At 35.6% G+C, this 18276-nt stretch overlaps 1 protein-coding gene across 2 annotated transcripts in view; it reads right to left on the reverse strand.

Moving 5' to 3' along the window:
• TMTC2 (transmembrane O-mannosyltransferase targeting cadherins 2) overlaps positions 1-18276 on the reverse strand; it is a 257774-nt gene that overhangs the window by 17763 nt on the left and 221735 nt on the right. For both annotated transcript variants that reach the window (XM_063322847.1, XM_063322846.1), the window contains 2 exons: positions 13339-13453; positions 6206-6269 (listed from right to left, as the gene is read on the reverse strand). In XM_063322847.1, the coding sequence (XP_063178917.1) occupies positions 6206-6269; positions 13339-13453 (179 nt within the window). The remainder of the gene's footprint in view (positions 1-6205; positions 6270-13338; positions 13454-18276) is intronic.

Consider the following 18276-nt stretch of genomic DNA (forward strand, 5'->3'; position numbering starts at 1 on the left):
CTGTGGTGATTCCATGACACCAATACATAAAGATAAAAGATTACCATGTGCTCGTTACTTTGAATAAACAAGTAAACAGACAGAAGAACATTTTAAAACAAGGATTCTCAACTGGAAAGTGTCATGCTTTACTGGCAATAATACATGGTGCAAAAATCATATATGTACTGCTTCTCTAGAGGACTATGCCAGTTTTATCTGTACGATTTGCCAGAAGAAGGAGTACAATGGCAAGACACTTCCGTTGTTAGGTTTGGATAATAACGGACTAGGTAGGCCTCCTCAAAAGAGCTGCAGGAGTAACAGATTGATCACTGGCAAGGGATCTGCAGTATCCCTGAAGCAGAGTGAGGAGGACATTGGATCCAGTGAAGTGCCAGTTTTTTGTCAGTTGAGGATCAGCTGCAGACAATTTAAGAATCACTGTTAACCCATCCATTACTGCCATCAGCAACAGAATTAATGTAGCAGGAGCTCTTAAAAGTTTTGCGAAAATTCTCCCTGGCAATAACAGGACATGCCCTTAACAAAGCTGGCAAAATGCATTAAAGCCATTCTTCCTCTCAATTACTCCTAGCCTGGTAAAGCTACATGAGAGAATTACTGAATGTTCAGGAGAAAGTTAAAGAGGGAAATTTGGCATGGAAATAGCAAAGGGAAAAATACATAATAACGCAGATCTTGGTTACATATGTTTCAAGACAAAATCCAACATCTACTTTATTTTTTAAAGATGTATGTACTATTGGAAGTATATTCATTTTTAGAGGTCTTGCCATGAATAAACCCCATATATTAAGAACACTTTCCATAAGGAGGCACTGAAAGCATGTTATCTATAAGGTGGCTATAAAAATACAGTCAATTATCTGGAAATCACCAGGATTCTTCTTTCAACCATTAGACAGCCCAAGGTAGAGCTTATTGCAAGCCTGGACCATTTGACATGAAATCTGTATTCCAGCAGTGGGGAAAAAAATAAAAGAAGCACTTGTAGAAACTGCTTTTTAATTTGATATTGTGTTAACTGATTACATAAACCCTTCAAGTCAAGAAATGGTTTAGTCCCCCGCATCATGATTAAACCATCTAGTGGAAATTGTATTTATTTTGCTTATAGGTACATTTCTCCTTTCCCCCTCATTCTATGTGTGTGTCTTTATGTATGTTGTTACAGTAAGACATTTAATCAAGCCCTTTTGAAGTGGTAGAGTGGAAACAGCTGTTTCTGACAATGTGCCGATGACATGGGGCTTAAAGCTGTCATGAGCTCCAGATTGCAAGCAGCACTAATATGTGGTTGGGATGGTAGTGACTTGCAGGTCATGGCATCTCCTTGAGGAATGCCCCTAAGCCAATCAGCTCAAGGTGGTGGCTCAAAATCTTAAGGCTCTGGTGAGCTCTCTTTCATTTAATACTTTTGAGGTCACACTTCAAAGTGCCTTTTCTTCTCAAGAGCCATTGGCCATATGTGGGGGTTCTAGAGCAGATTTTTAAAGATTGGTTGCTTCAAGTTCAGACTTAAAAAATTAGAAATGCAGTTCTATTACACAAACAATGCCTTAAAAGTTTGCATAAAAGCTGAAGCTTAAGTCAATATCTCACATTCTTGTAAAGAATGCCAATTTAAAGAGAGTTTCTGGATGACTGATTTTTCCACAACAAAGTGAGCTTAAAGTTCACATTTTAGAGTGCCTAACAACTTGTTAAAACAATTTGCTGGTTTGTGAACATTACAAGATGTAGGGCACCTAGAAACCATCTCTGAATACAGATTTTCCTCTGTGATACTCCCACTCAGAATAATTACTGCATAAATGCCTTGCTGTCCAAAAAACGTACACTTTTCATTTCTTCATGCAACTGAATTTGTTAAAATCAGACCAATGTGATTAACATACACCCAAGCCAACATTGCCAGAATAAACACATATGTGCTTCTCACTGAGAAGGCTCCAAAATGATTTGTTTTGATCATGGTAAACACACAATGTGGGAATGCATTTTTTGGAAAGTATCCAAAAAGATCCAGAGGCTAGGCAAGCTAATTTCTGTAGGTTACCAATAGAGTTGAAGGAGGAAAAGACAGTCCGGTAAGAAAAGATTCATAGCAAGTAAAAGTAGATTCCTTGTCCAAACTCTTTCCTGGATTCCTCTCTCCCCCTTGGCTCTCCAGGGGAAAGTCAACTTTGTGAAGCCTATTTGGAAATAAATAGACATAAGCTTGAGAATGCCTGCTTCTTCAGTGAAGTTTAAGACAAGTGGTTCCCATCTCCACAGCAGCACTATATTCTACAGAAAATACTGCTCTTCTGAAATGTGACTGGAAATTACTTTCGTAGAGGATAAATACACACCTACTGAAAATAAGGCCAATCATGAACATTATTAAGAGAACAGGTAGGTCTAAATCTGGAATAATAATACTAGTCAGATTTGTTTCTTCTTTGCACCCAAGCTGCATTTCATCTGGTGCTGGTATCATACCAGTTTTAATTCTTTTGCACTCTGCAGTATGAAGGTATACCCAAAAGCAAAGATGACATTCAAGATGTGGATATACATTTTAACTCATCTGTGCTGTATTCAGTCGTTCCTTTACTGGGTGTAATTTTTTTTGCAAATTCTTTATTCATTGCAATAAAGCTTTTCACAGAGAAAAGAAATGGTCTTTTCAGTATTTTTCAGTCCTCTCAGAATTAGTTGAATGATGAATAAATCACCTCCAATACTACAAAAATAAAATCTTTCTATGTTTGCTTTCTTAAAAACATTGGATTGCATGTTTCGGAGAAATTATATTTCTTCTGTAACTGAATACTGTTTTTCCGGTGATATTTTTAGCCTCCTTAGTCACAACTTCTATAAAAATGGATTAGTTGAATGAGAAAGTGACTCAGACATGAAGGCATATTGGTTGCTTGCTGTTGTGCCTCAATGTTGACACACTGAAATAAAAGAAGGCTTGCTTAGGAAACAAACACAAGAGTGGAGACTGATGTCAGAACACTGAAATAGCCAACTAAGTAGCTCTGAAAGTTGTAACTCAGATGGCAGTTTAACCTGGACTTGGAAATGTGTAGAAAAGCTCAGCAGAGCAGCTTCTGGATCCAAAGGGCTTATACAACGGGGAGCAGGTGTGTCAAGTATTGCTTCATTCCAAAAGCAACAGGAATGGTTTACAAACTGAAGGAAGAGATGCAAAAGGAAAACCAAGAGAGAATGCTGAGAACAAAATTGTGTCATAAAAACTCAGTGAGCATACAAATTCGCTAACAATCAGTAAAAGATTGAGTCTGTAGTACTATTAATATCTCTTTGCTGCTAAGGATGGTATTTTATAGTAGTGATATTGGAGACATTACTTGTAATATTTGTAAAGAAATGGATGCAAGAGAATGGAAATCTGAGTTTTGTTTCAGGCTGCACTAGCTGAAAATCTCTCAGGAGCTAGGCATGAGTCTAATTCTAAAGAATAACTTAATTTAGTTGTCTACTGTTGTTGGTACAGTGAATAAGAAGGGAGTTGATAACATAGAAATGGATCTTCAACTTGGGATCTGGAGGAATGATTGAAGAGCCACAGGAGAAAAAAAAAAAAAAATCACAGTGAAAAAAAGGCAGAGCACCAGTTTACTTGGGAAAGTGATTCAAAATTCACTAATGTCAACAAGGTACCATCTCAAGCACCGGAAGGGGGAAGGTCCTTGTTAAACAGATGCTTTTAGCACTAATTGTTCTAGGAACAAAGATGATCCACTGGACGGAATGAGACTTCAGAACTGCCACAGTATTCTCACTGAGAGGGAATTTGGGAACAGACCTCTTAGCAGCTAACATTAAACAGGTACACACAGATATGCATACAGATATGTGTATATATATGGAACTGTATGTATGCCCCTGTACATTACACCACATTCATACATCTAATATTTTGAATTTTCTACAAAGAAATGTCTCTAGATCATTAGTGATGGATACAAAATAATAAAATGAAAATCCTTCAGCACTATATTTTTCTTAAAGATATTTCTTTAGCATCTTGACTCACACAATTTTGTTGATCCTTCATATTCATAAGACAGTGAGAGGATACAGAGGCTAGAACCAAAATAACAAATTAACCTGTGGACATTGTCAAGCTGTGAGGAAGGTTCCTACGCAGCTCTGGACTGGGCCACTGCAGTCTCTCAGTACCTGGGCACACTCTGAGAAGCCGGTTGGATCGACACTTATGAATAGTCCCAGACAACCAGTACAGACATAGCTATGAAGTACTCAGGATTTCACTGATTTGCATTCCATACTCCTTTGGAAAAATCAAGAGCTTCTGTCTTACCATGTCTGCATTATATTGCTTACTATCTAGAAAACCTCCTCAAATGGCTTCTTTTCCTCTCACTCAAACTATTACGGTAAATTTGAGAGTTAATAAGAAAAAAGGTATGTATGACTACTTCTGTTTTTATTTTCATTCTTGAGAGATTGCCCTTGTACGGTTGTCAGACAGTTGATGCTGGCAGTGAAAATGGATACAACTTTCCCACTCTGCATCATTAAAATATATTTTAAAAGTCATGAACTATATGTACACTATGCTTAGCTATGAAGTTAAACTTTATTATCTTGAACATAAAAGTGAAATTATCTTTTAAAGAAAGCTGAAAAACAGCACCTATTAAATTTTAACTTAAACTATCCAAAGTTAGAAGAAAGTTGCTATAATAAACTGTTCTCATGATCTTATCCAGCAAAAAAGATACTTTGGTCTTAACATGTAAATCTTGTCAGCAATACCTAGAAAAATCTAACTTTTATACTTCTGCTGCCATGAGCTAGAAGCCCTCAGTTGCTTCCAAAGCTCTGAGAAACCTTACACATATAATCATATTTGTATATCGTATTATATATAGTAACATATATCATACTACATATAATACGATATAGAAATAGTAATATATCATAATATATATATTAATATATATTTCTGAGTTTCTGAGAAACGTTTTGAGAGTACAATGAACAACAGAAAAGAGAAGAGCAACTGTACCAACTTGGAGGCAACTGAGGGAATTCTTTCAACATTAAGGTTGAGAGAAAAAAGAAAAGCCTTGCATCTGAAAGCATAAGGAATCACAATGTCTAAACTGTCATCTCACAAAGTACGGATTAAAGAAATACATAGATTTTGGAGAGGTTTTTTTAAGAGAAGACGTGAAAGTGTGTAATTTCATATGAATAAATTATTTGGGGTTTTTTTTATTATATTTCGTTAGCTTGTTTTTAGTTTTACCTGGTGTTGCTTTTGATTCTGACGTCTGAAACTCTTTGATTTTAAGCCTGTATTTTTGAATTTCTTTCTTTTTTTTACATGGCTTTTTTCTTTTTTTTTTTTTTTGACTGAAATTGCTAACTTATATCCTCAAATTTGGCACTATGGACTTCTGTGACAGGAATGTATTCTAGTTTTGATTTATTGCATAGGCAAAGTATTAGGTATTTAAAATAAATTCTGCCCCATTTACATTCATGAGTGTTTATTTTTCCCCAAAATGTGAAGGTAATTGAAAAGAAATACAACACTGAGTAAAAAATGGTAGAAAGAAAATATTATATTTCTTTAGTTCCTGATGCAAAAATATTGGAAATGAGCTTTTTTTTTAAAAAGGGTCTGTAACATACTCCTGCATATTTCTGCTTCAAAGAATAAGCATTTCTTTGCCAATATACAACAAAATCAGAGGTAAATACCTACGAGATAAAACCACCTTTAAATTTATTGAACAATGTTTGCCAGAAGTTCATAACAGAGGAAAATGCATAAATGTATTATTTAAAATGCCTTAAACAGTTCATTCTCTTTTACTAGTGAAAATAGATGGAATTAGGAGAACTTTCCAAACGTAACACATTTAAAGGTAGGTAGACAAATAAATCCAAATACAGAAATCTTTTCCAAGTATGTTAGCCAAGTAAGATTTGTTGCTAGAACACTTTAATGAGGCAACTTGAAAGCATAGCGATTCATTTGACAAATGAACAGCTTTATCTAACTATCCAGTAATTAACCATTAAAAGAACACACATAATATAGGCTGACAGATAAATGCCCCAGCAAGAAGTTTCTGCTTGACACAAAGGGTTCAGCACTGTAGCATGTTCTTCAACTTCAGTAATAGATATCATTAAGAAGACAACTTACATTAGGTCTTAATCCTGCTGCCATTTCATAATACTTCTCCGCTTCTTCATTGAGACTGGCTTGTCTATCAGGACAGAAAAAACAATATAGTTACACCTCATTTTCCTTGGCTTGACCATATCTAAAGGAGCATAGCTAAAACCAAAATAGTGCAACTTCTCCCCACTGTTTAAGGATATTCTAAAAAAAGCACAAAATATGTCAATCTAAAAGATTTTTTCATAGTTCAGAATATTCATTATCACAAACCCTCCTTGCCTACCTTATTTTCTTCTTAGTTCTGAAATGTAATTAGTACACACTGGAGAGAAATGCAGAAGGCCAAACGCTCATCCGAGACAAAACCAGAGATGCACTAGTCCACCAGAAGAAAACCTGGCTCGATTTTTATAATTAGCTATACTTTAAAAATTATGAAGATGTAGATAAGACAATAATGCAGTTCCTTTCTTTGTGCCTCCCCAAGAACACTATCATTCCGGGGAAAATAAAAAATAAAAAGTCAGAGAACGTAATTATTTCTCAAAAATAGGCTTCCATGAATCAGGGAATTAATTCAGAATTAAGAGTTCTGATTTCAAAATTTACTCACATCAGTCTGAGAGGGGATTTAAACTTAGATCTCATATCCCAAGGGAATAAGATGAGTTTCTGGATACTTGAAGCACTGTCAGCTCACCTCCTTTTCTTTTCTTTACTAATATAGATGGCATCTACGTTCTCCTAGTAGTTTAATTTTTATTTATTCTCCTGAGTTTTTAGTTTAATGCCTTCAAATGAAAATGCAATAACTTGCCAGAGAAATTCAAACATATTTTTGTCTCAACAGGCCTTTTTTAACTCTTCTCTCAAACTCCTCTCTTTTCCTATTGTCTCTACCTTCTTAATTTCCCTCCAAATATTCATTTTGGCTACTGGCCCAATGAATATCAGTTGATCACATACATGCCATGAGAAAGATCGTAAATATGTAAGAACAAACAAGCAGGACTATCAGGCAGGCTACACATTTTCTGCTAAAGTTACTTCCTTTTTTTTTCTATGAAGCTTTAGGTCCCTTCATAGAAGAGTTAGGACAGGAGATCTTCAGCATATTTGTGTTTATTATGTGATTACAGATGAATTTCTGTGATATAAAATGAAAGAATTAGAAAACAAGGATAATGCCCGAGTGGGGTTGTTTGTTGTTTTTTTTTTTTTTTTCCTTTTTCTTCTCCTTCCAAGAACAGTCACTAGTTCAAAGAGTATCAATCAACTGAACACTTGTATCTGAGGTTTTATCTTGTTCATTACATGAGCTTTTACATGCTTTGTTATTCAGTGATCAAATTGCGTTCCCTTCCACCCAAATTTTAAACATTAGCCACAAAATACATGATAGGCAATTAATCCCAATCAACACATTTTGACAGTTATTGGTCTTGGGAGGAGAAAGGGAGGAAAGATAATCCCTTTGAAGTTTCTCACATAATTCACATGCAACCTGAAACCACTTCCTGACTAACAATTTGCCAAGTAGAAGCTGGTTTATACCTGTTAACTGTTTTAAATTACTTTGCACATGTATCATCGACTCAGTGGTTGCAGTGGTTAGAAATGATTGACTGTCTAAAAATATTCATTTAATCTGCTTCTGAATCACTCCTGCTGGGCATTAGTAACACTTGAAATGACTTTAAAAAAAAAAATCATCATTCCAAATTTCAGGATTTACTACAAGGCATATAAAATGAAAAATCTCACAGATGTTTGCTTTTTTTTTCCTCTTGGCACAAAACTGTGAAGAGACAAAGCATTTCTGAACATGGTGAAATTATGTACAATAAACAAGGTGCCTTACCGAGGAGGCAGATACAGACGGTACACTTCACCTCCAAAAAGTGTTGTTGGCATGTGAATGTGGAACAAACTAAAATCCTGTCCCCTTGTAGCCCAATGGAAATACACAGCTTGCTTGCCTCCCACATGCTCATCTTCAAACATGGATCATTAATTCGTAAGTTGAAATCAGTTTGAATTTATAGTTCTCCATTAAAAATGGTTTATAGAAATGAGTGCACACCACAATATAATCTGGTCAGGAAAATACCAGTTCCGTTTCTGGGGCATTCAGCAACAGTTCCTTTAGTTAAGATACAGCAGAATCCTGGTTCCCATTTTCACTGGAAATCTAAACTAGAAATTCATTATGTTAAGCCCTGGAATGGCTTTCCCTTGAGAAAAATTAAAGGCACAGAGGTAGGAAATTGCAGTAACCCTATGCCACTAAGCAGTAAAGGGCTCTGGATCAATGTCAAACAATGAAGGGACATTACTAAGGGAAACATAATTCACAATAGAGTAAAACATTAGATAAAATGTTGATAATAAAACAGAAAGGACAGAAAGGAAGCAAAGAGAAGTTCAGAAGACAGAGTCTTTTTCATAGTTATGAGCTATATTTCAACCTCTATCCTAAATCTTTTCATGAGGACTGACCTTGAAAACACATCTGATTCCCCCCATTAACACCTAGCATTCAATCTTATTTTAAGGGACAAAAATGTCTCCTCTTTTCATTCTCTCGTATCTCTCAACCTGAGCCTCCAAACCTACCAGTTCCCTGTATTTTGTTCCAGCTGACTGCTACTGACACCTCACAAATGGGCTTGACAACGCATGCTCAGGCTCTCCTGACACCCAGTTATATTCAGCTTACATTCATTTTGAATTTTTATGATGATCACTGGAAAAAATATTGCTTTAAGAGACAAACAAAACCTGATTGGTTTAGTTACATAAACACGTGAATGGGAAAGGGTTATTTTTAAGCTGCCTATTGCTTGGCATAAGGCTTCAGACTGTTGATTATTTTTTTGAAGTGAAATCACGGATATCAGCCCAGCTATAAGGAAGATTCCTTATAGTAGGAATCTCTATAAAGAGATTCCTATTTGAAAATACTGAATGTTGATACTTGTCATTCTTAATGGACCCTTTTGTGTCACAATCAAATCATAATCAGATTCCATACATGTAACCCTTCATCCACATTTTTTTGTTTTACAACAGTTACAAAAATTACATAGACTATATGCTTAGCCATACATACATATATATATTTAAGCACATGGACAGTAATTAAAGAATGAATAAAAACTGTTTAGGCAATAACACAGGGTGGACTTGTGCCTATGAGACTGTGCCAGCAACTACACCCTGTGTTCAGTCAGCGTTCTTTGGAGACCCACGACACTCTCATAGAAATTCACTGAAAAATGAAGACCTTGTCATGCAGTGTGCTCTAATTTAGGCTTCTGTTTTCAAAATAGCCAATAAACATGCTATAACTTCAAGTAATATGAATGTTTCCCACAACAGTCTACTGACCTACAGAAGCGTGTGAAAAACAATTACCCCTAAACAATGCGCTTTTAAGCAAAGCTCTTCTTCCTCTGCTTGTTTTCATTTGGAGACAATGTGTAGCTCTTTTCCTGTTTCTAATTAGTACAGCGGTGTCACCACACTGCCATTCCTCATTCTCGAAGTAATCGTCCCCTAGATCACAGGAAACCTATCATCTCATGGCAGCTCACCTAGTATACAACTACAAAGTGAAACTTAGCACTCTTAATACACGATTGGGTTACTGAAGTTACAGCCACCATCTGTACTTCACTACATTCCATTAAAATGTATCTAGCTTTGCTGAAAGGCTTCAAACTGAGGCTATAAGCAAGAGCATAGCAAATACTACAAAAGGAAAACACATGACCGGTTACTGTTTTAAGAAGAACCATCCAAACAGCTACACGATCCTTGAATGAAGCTGTCTGGAAAAGAAATCTATTGAGAAAACAAATTTTACAGGCAAGTACTATGCAAGTTAAAAGTTACCAGACTGTTGCAAAGAAAAATCACATCTCACCCCTATTACAGATGACTTGATTCATCTGGCATTGCATTATCAGGATCCTACAGAAGTCATCTAGGCAAAAAAAATTAATAACTATGTTTGTGTAATTAGGAACAGGGAGGTCTCAATAATGCAAACAGAACTCAGGTTTTTTTTCTTGGCTTCAGCTTCGGATTTAGTCACAAAGAGAAGTGTTGGAATACCTGACAAAAGGAGAAGTCTTTCTTGTTACTGCTAAGCTGAGAACAGGCTATCTGTAAATACAGCTACCACATTTGGACACAGTTTATTTAAGAAAAAATTAAGAAAAAGAAAATTAACCCGCAGCATTCCATTTCAAAATTTTCAAAACGTGTTAATGTTTATTTAGGTTGCATTTTAATTTCAACATTTTTCTTAGAGAGTAAAGGGATGAAAAATAAGGAAATATTTTAGCACTAGAATAGAAAAATAAATTAGATTTGGAGGAAATGTTGTGATTATTTTCCATCCAAAGCAGCTGTAACCCAAATTTGAAAGAATTTGCCTGCGATTCTGAAGAAAAGTCTACATATTTCTGAATCTCACGACACTCCTGGGGCTAATAGTGGACACAGGAGTGTAAGAGAAGGGAAAGATGATTCCTTTCTAATTCAACAGTACGTCACTGGGTAGAATATTTGGTCTAAAAAAATTATTAGAATTTATACAAAAATCTAAGTTGCTGTTATTACCTCCCAGTCATTTTGGACATCTTGCATCATCCACATTAATATCAATTCCCGTCTCTTAGTCCACAACACATCTTTAAAATTTATCCCTTCTCTCTCACAACAGTCAATTCACTTCCACGCCCTGTGAACTTCTATAATGTATTTTATACCTCACAGCTGTGCAGTCCATTCAAAATTCTTGCTCACCAGTCAGTTTTTATAGCTCTCTACGGTACCTAAAGAGGAGTTGGTCACCTACATGAAACTATTATGTATAATAATTTCAGCCTTTCATTTACAACTGTCTTTAGCATCCAGTTTCTAGCTGTGTCACTCTATGCTGTTCGGACTGTTCAGACTACTCCCTTCCTCCTTTGTATCTTGGTATCTGCTTTCCTCTGGGAACCACCACAGCTGTCTCAACACTCTAAATACCCTGAAAATCAGCTGCTTCTGAAGTCCCACAGACTCATGATGGATTTGTAGCTGGTCTGTCCTGATGTATGAATATACGTTCCCCTTGTCCAACAGCTATTATGTAAGCAATATATTGAGTACATTGCTAAGTAAAGCACTGAACAAAGGCAGACAACAGAATCGTAGCCTTTAAGCAAAAATCAGTCAGATCAAAACACATGCAGTTTTAAGCAAAAACTTGGCAGCACCAAATTTAACTTTGCCACCCTGACTCTTGCTAAATCCTCCAGACCACTTTAGATTCCCAGAGCATATTAGGAAGACATTACAATCTTCCACAAAGAAAGCTGAATATTTAAGTGAAAAATTAGACCAACTGGGTAGCCCAAGGGAGCACAGTTGGATTCTAAGCTAAACTAAACCACCAGGCCTTTTTTTTTTTGGTTTTAAGGGATTTGGTTTGGCTTGGTGGGTTTTCTTATTTTATTTTTTTTTAAAGGTCTTGCTTTTTTGCTTACAGCTAACATAGAGAATACAGTTTAGAATCACTGAGTTCAATGTGGGTCAAAACCTCCCAAAAAGTGTCCACTCCCAACCAAATCAAGTAGGGTAACCATGGTTGATGTACAGTACAGAAGCACAGCTCTTACTCTGAGACTGAAAAATACTCATATCCCGATGTAAGGACATGTGCCTTCAAGACCTGAGATGCTTCACTCAGATAAAGTAAGACATTTATTAAACCTATTCCCAAAATAGCATTGATCTACATCATCACATTTTAAAATATCCACAAAAAAAAAAATAAATCACACCATTAAACCACCTTCCACAACACACTCACTGAAATCAGAAGTCTGACACACTCTATACTCTTCTGGATTCAGCTTTCATGCCTAATTTGCTATGCTTCTGTCTGTGAATTTGCTTCATTAATCTAAATGTTTCAAATTACTGAATTCTATTTCAAGAGATATTATTCAGAAAATAACGAGGAGGAAGGGAAGGATCCTTAAACTAGCCCATATACCTATGGCAGACCAAACTATAGTTTATCAGTGAACCATGTCTCAATTTCCTTTCTAACCTATAAGGAGTGAGTTATTTCTCAAAGGGCGTTTTGTGGCTTATTTCAAAATCCTGGTATAGAACCCTTCATTTTGAAACACAGGTCACTTGGCTGAAGTTGATTCTACCTTCTTTTTAATATCTTTGTCTTTTCCTTTCATTTCATATTCTAAATGTTAAAAGTATAAACAGACACATGAGGTATCGTCATTAGAGAAATTATCTCAATACTGTTTTTTCATAATGAAGTGCAGTTTTTATTTCCTTTTCATGCATTTTCTAAGCATAGATATAATCTAAATGAAATCCAGTATCCTCATAGCTGTTAAGCGGACAATAGACAATAATTACATAGTTATCCTAGAAATATGCATGGAGGATACCTATTACAGTAATGAGAGTTTAATGATAACTGTTCAGGCAGAAGCTTAATGTTTCTGAATATCCAGGTCTGACAGCTTTAAAAGGAAAAAGAGAACTCTAAAATTTTATTCTATTCAGATAGGAGAACCGAATTAAATATAAGACTACATTTTAAATCACAGATTCTGATAATATCATTAAGTGCTCCTATGAATCTAAAGTCATCATTACCCTGGGAATATTTAGATTTCTAATTATCGCAGTGTTTCCTACTGATATTAACATAAAAAGTGATATTTTTCAATATTCTTTAGTTATATCCAGATCAGAAATACAGGGGTTTTTTTGCAGTTGCTATGCATCCTGAATTTTAAAAAATCAGGTGAAAGGAAATCCTGCAGAAGATTCTTCACAAAAGAAACACTTGTTCTTGTATGCAAGCAAAAATCATTACCTGCAGTATTATTACAACAGAAGTTTTAAAGGTAAGAAATTATGAGATAATGCATAGAAAATTAGAAAGTTCTAAATCCTGCAACAGTTTCACTCCAAATCTTTTTATCTTATTAGCAATTTAGAACTGCTCAAAAGAGTTGCTGGGCTTTAAAAAGAACCCTGTGTAAGCAGAGGCTATAAACACTTTTTTCCTCCAAAAGAAGGGAGGTAAAATCAAGAAAGGCAGATGTAAAAGCACTAACCTGAGCATATGGGCTGCATTGAAAACAACATCAAATTCTGTATTATCAAGTTCAGCTGCTTTTTTTGCCATCTCAGCTGCTTCTATCAGGCGAGATTCTTCTAGGAGGAACTGACCTGCAATGCAGTGCATGAATATGAGCCCACAGAAAGCAACTGATGGATAATACTTCAGACAATATAGTTAGGAAAATCAAATAATAATAATAATAATAACAACAACAACAACAACAACAACCAGATGCCTCAGATTCAATTTATTGATCTGCTCTGTATTTTAATATATTAAAAATGTAGTAATGATAGAAAAAATGCAATAAATATGACAGATAACTGCAATATTTGCAGAACACTTTTATGAATAGTGAGAAAGATACATTAAAACTCAGCCATCAACAAACAATACTCCCAATCCCATAGGGGCCTTGCATTTTAGAACTTGTCCTTCTGCCTACCCGCTGATCCTCATGTCCTCAGAACAAAATGAAATAAAATAAAATAGCATCTACAAATGAAATATATTCCCATCTTAAAAGCTTATCTCAAAGCCAAATAAAAATATACATATATATATACACCTATGCAAACATATTTCTCCAGCTTTAGAATTATAAATGATACTTTGCTTTAAAATGATACATATACCTTGAAGAACTGGTATTTTATCATGTATTTCAGTAACACTAAAAGTATCACAACAGGTAGCTTTTTACAAATTTCCTACATGATCGTTACATTTCACGTAAAAAAAACAGAAGATGGCTAAAATCAAGTGACTGAATTTTTACAAATGACATTATCACAATCATTAAACCAAGTTAAAACTGAAAAGAATGAATAATTTAGCATTAACCAAACTTTAATTAAAATACAGTGGTTTCAAAACAAAACCCATGACAACCAGTAGAACTCTATAAAACTGAGGTTTCCTTTGAAGAAAAGGAAAAAAAAAAAACATTTGGGAAGGTACTCAAACCACCTTATTTCTGCTCCTTTTAATGATTTTTTTCATACCTAATTTGTAAAATGTGCTATTTTTGGATCAAGGACTTTTCAAAGGGTTTCAGCCACCTAGACTCTGTATCTACATAACTTTGTATTTGGAAAAGCTATCTTAAAGTTTGGTGATTATACATTCCAGCATCCCATCCTTCCTTTTCTATCTTCAATTGTAAAGTAAGATCACTCAACCGAAAGTCCACCAAGCCATTCACTGGCCACAAGCCTATTCAGGAACAAATTATTTCCTCTCATGGTGAGGGATTTTCTTTTTTTCTTGCCTCCTTTACTCATGCATCCCCTGTTACTTAAATGCTTACTATACGCACATGCAGAAAATCCACTTAACCAGAGCTAGCAAGGTCTGTAGGGGCATAGTGAATCCAGTGATGCTTTGGCACAATGAACACATGTGCAGAAGGATTTATTTCAATACAAGAAGTGATGAAAGACAGCTTTTCTAGCTTTTTCCTTTCTCTGTGGATACATTTCAACTTAGCAAGAGATAGAAGATTATTTACTCAGACAGTCACCTATATCTTAGTTATTCACACCTGCAAAAAGTCTTGGAGAAACATTCAGGTGCCTTTCTGCAGTCATAGCATAACGTTGGCTTGCTTTAGTTAGATTCACACTCTAACATGTGCCATCTTTTCATGCATTATGTTCCTTTGTGTTCATTGTTTCCAAAACCAGATGATTTCCAAAAAGGCTTTCTCGCAGAGAACAATAAGTAAATAAATAAATAGAGAGAAAAACACAAAAAGAAAACATATGAGAACAGTTTGGATCATAAGAAATTAATTTGTCTTCTGAATTAGAAACCATTGCTTAAGCCATTAATGGAAGTCTCTTATGAAGGGAAAAAAAAATAAATTAATAAATGTTGACAAAAGCTGCAAGTTCGCATTTTGGTTTTTTTTTCTTTTTTTTCTTTTAGCTACCAGATCAGAGTATACCTTATATATAGGACAAACTCAGATATGAATATGAAAGTTCTCAGACAAGTATATCTACCAACTACAATACGCAGTTCGTATCTCCTGATTTGGGTTGAAAATCCTATTTTCTCTAAAGAGCAATCTTTGAAACAAACTTCACCAACTAGTATTCCAGTTCTCTTCCAACAAATGAACTAAAAAGTACCCTAAACTTTAATTCCATGCTAAAGCAAACCAGCCTGAAACCGTTAACGTTAGGGGTTTTTTGTTGATGAAAGCACTGGATTAGCAGAAGGAGACACTAGAAGTACTATTGATACATCCAGCCAGGGGGAAGAAAGAGGACATAACCTTTTAGATTTTAAGACACAGTGAACATTTAGGATCATTCTCAAAAAATTATATACCTAATTTAGGAAAAATATTTTGCAGCTTAGGTTTCAAAAATAATGTCAACTTGTCATTAAGCTAATTAGTTCTATAAGGAGAAAAAACCTCTCATTATTGTCTTCAATAAAAATTATTCAAGGGTTTTTAGAGACAGATCTTTAGAATGCTGCTATTTTTCTGTATTAAATATTTAACACTGAAGCTCAACAGAGATGTTACCATATGTATAACTACTGCTAATGTAATAAAATGTAAACGATACTTTCTACTTGATGTGACATAATCAACAGATTTCTTGACTTTAGGTTTATTTTATTAAACAGTAAAATACTTGCACTTTATCCATGTAATTCCTAAAGATATAACATTATTGGAAACCATTTCAAATCAATACTAATGGTTTACTGGTGCTCTTAAGCAACACACTAGGTTAATTCTTAGCTCTTTAAGAGGTCTATAAGATCAACATACACTGAAGATATTACGAAATTTGTACATGCTTTAGATTTCTACAAGAAGTCTAGCTTAGAACAGAACACTACTATATATATTTACTGAAAAGCAAGTGCATTGCTAGATGCTTTAGTTAAAAGCTTGTTTTTATTAATTGTTTTTCTAGGACTTGGGCTGCATACATTCCATTAGTCTACATGGACACATCAAAATTGTCAGCAACAAAGCTAAACTAATGTTTTAAATAAAACCAGAATTTTCTCTCCACTTACTGATATGTCTCTAACAAGTGTCTCTATAATAGGATTATTAATTTATATAACATATTAAAGGATTATCTTTATTACTGGATTAAAAAAGTTAACTAAAACCAATTGCGAGTACTGCGTGACACCAGCCAAGTACAAGTAAAACTTTCCGTTCTCCAGAAAAGAAAATTCTAGGACTGTATGTTACCATAAGCAAGTCCCTCCCCTTTACTAGAGTTGGTAATAACAGCAATAACTCCTGCTGAGTGGGTATGTAGCAGATGGTACATAGCATCCTCCTGAAACCACCGTGGCATCCTTTACATCCAAACCCTTACAGGATACTGACTGCAAAAAAGAGAGGGGAACACCCCATAACTGCCTTATTCATTGCGTGAGTAGAGGTGATTCAATCAGAGGCTGCTGATTAAGCATTTCCTTAATTGGATGGGCTATAAATATAATTGACTGCTACCTTCTTAATCTAGTGGAAAAGTCAATACCTGAGTGTACAGGTATGTGGTGGGTTGTCCCATGCCAGCATCCAAACACTCAGGCAGCTGCTCGCTCCTCCCCCCCCAGCAGGGTGAACGGAGAAAACAGAAAGAAAAAAAGCAAGAAAACTTGTGGGTCAAGATAAAGACAGTTTAATAGATGAAGGAAAGAAGACAAAAAAAAAAAAAAAAAAAACCAAAAACCCAGTGCAGTGAAGGAAATTGCTCACCACTTCTCACACGTAGACTGATGCCCAGCCAGTCTCCAAACAAAGGTCACCTCAGAAGCCAAAACCCCTTTTCTTCCTCTATGTCAGTTTTTATTGCTGAATATGACATTATATGATATGGTATATCCCTTCGGCCAGTTCGGGTCAGCTGTCCAAACTGTGTCCCCTCCCAATCACCTGCCCATCTCCAGCCTACTCGATGAGGGGACAGAGTGGGAAAAAGAGAAAGCCTTGACACCATCCAAGCACTGTTCAGCAACAGCCAAAACACTGGTGTGTTATCAAGGCTGTTTCAGTCACAAATCCAAACCACAGCACCATCCAGGCTGTTAACTGAAAGTTAACTCTGTCCCAGCCAGACCCAGTACGAGGTGGAAACTTCCAGTTGAGAATTGATTTGCCAAGTTCTCCTGAAAAGCAGACTAATTTTATTCACACATCTAAATTTAATTTAAAGCACCTAAATAGAGATATCCTATTTTGAAAACATTAGCCACCATCCCTTTTACTATGACATATTAAATTCATAGAAGAATGAACTGGATTGGCAGTTTACTGCTGCACTTTCTTCATTAAGAAGCAGACTTCTGAACTTTTCCTGTCAAAGCCATAAAGATGTGTTTTCCCCAGAGAAGAGCACTAGCACGGCAGAATAATGGCAAGGTGTTGAAGGTGGATCGGAAGGTCTGATCCACAGGCCCCTGGATCCAGGAAGCATTTGTGTGGGTCTAAATTTACATACAGGATTTTCTTCTCTGACAGATAGCTGGCAAACTGCATGATTTATGAGACACTGCCCAATATCGCACACAGAGCTTTTTTACTGCAGGTGTCACAACTCTGACTCCTGCCAACTACATAAATTATGATAGCCTGATTGTTTTTTGGAATCAGAACCAGCTTTCAAGAAAACAGCTTTCTAGAAGCTCTGAATCCCAGATTTTCCTTTTTCAAGGAAAGCATATTTCTCATTACGATTCTTCTAGAACAGAAGCGGGAAATCCACAATCCAGGTTCAGGTGTGATCTTCAACAGCACTGTTCTTTGCCTGGAACAACATTACTTTTTAAAACAGATGTTCCCACCTTTCTTGCTAGACAGGACAGAGCTGAGTGTAAACGTGTAGCCAAGAGTTCTTAAAGACCTTTGACAGCAGAGAACTGATCCAATACTTCACTATCTTCT

The sequence above is a fragment of the Chroicocephalus ridibundus genome, chromosome 1 (assembly GCF_963924245.1).
Source record: "Chroicocephalus ridibundus chromosome 1, bChrRid1.1, whole genome shotgun sequence".
Classification (NCBI taxonomy): Eukaryota; Metazoa; Chordata; class Aves; order Charadriiformes; family Laridae; genus Chroicocephalus; species Chroicocephalus ridibundus.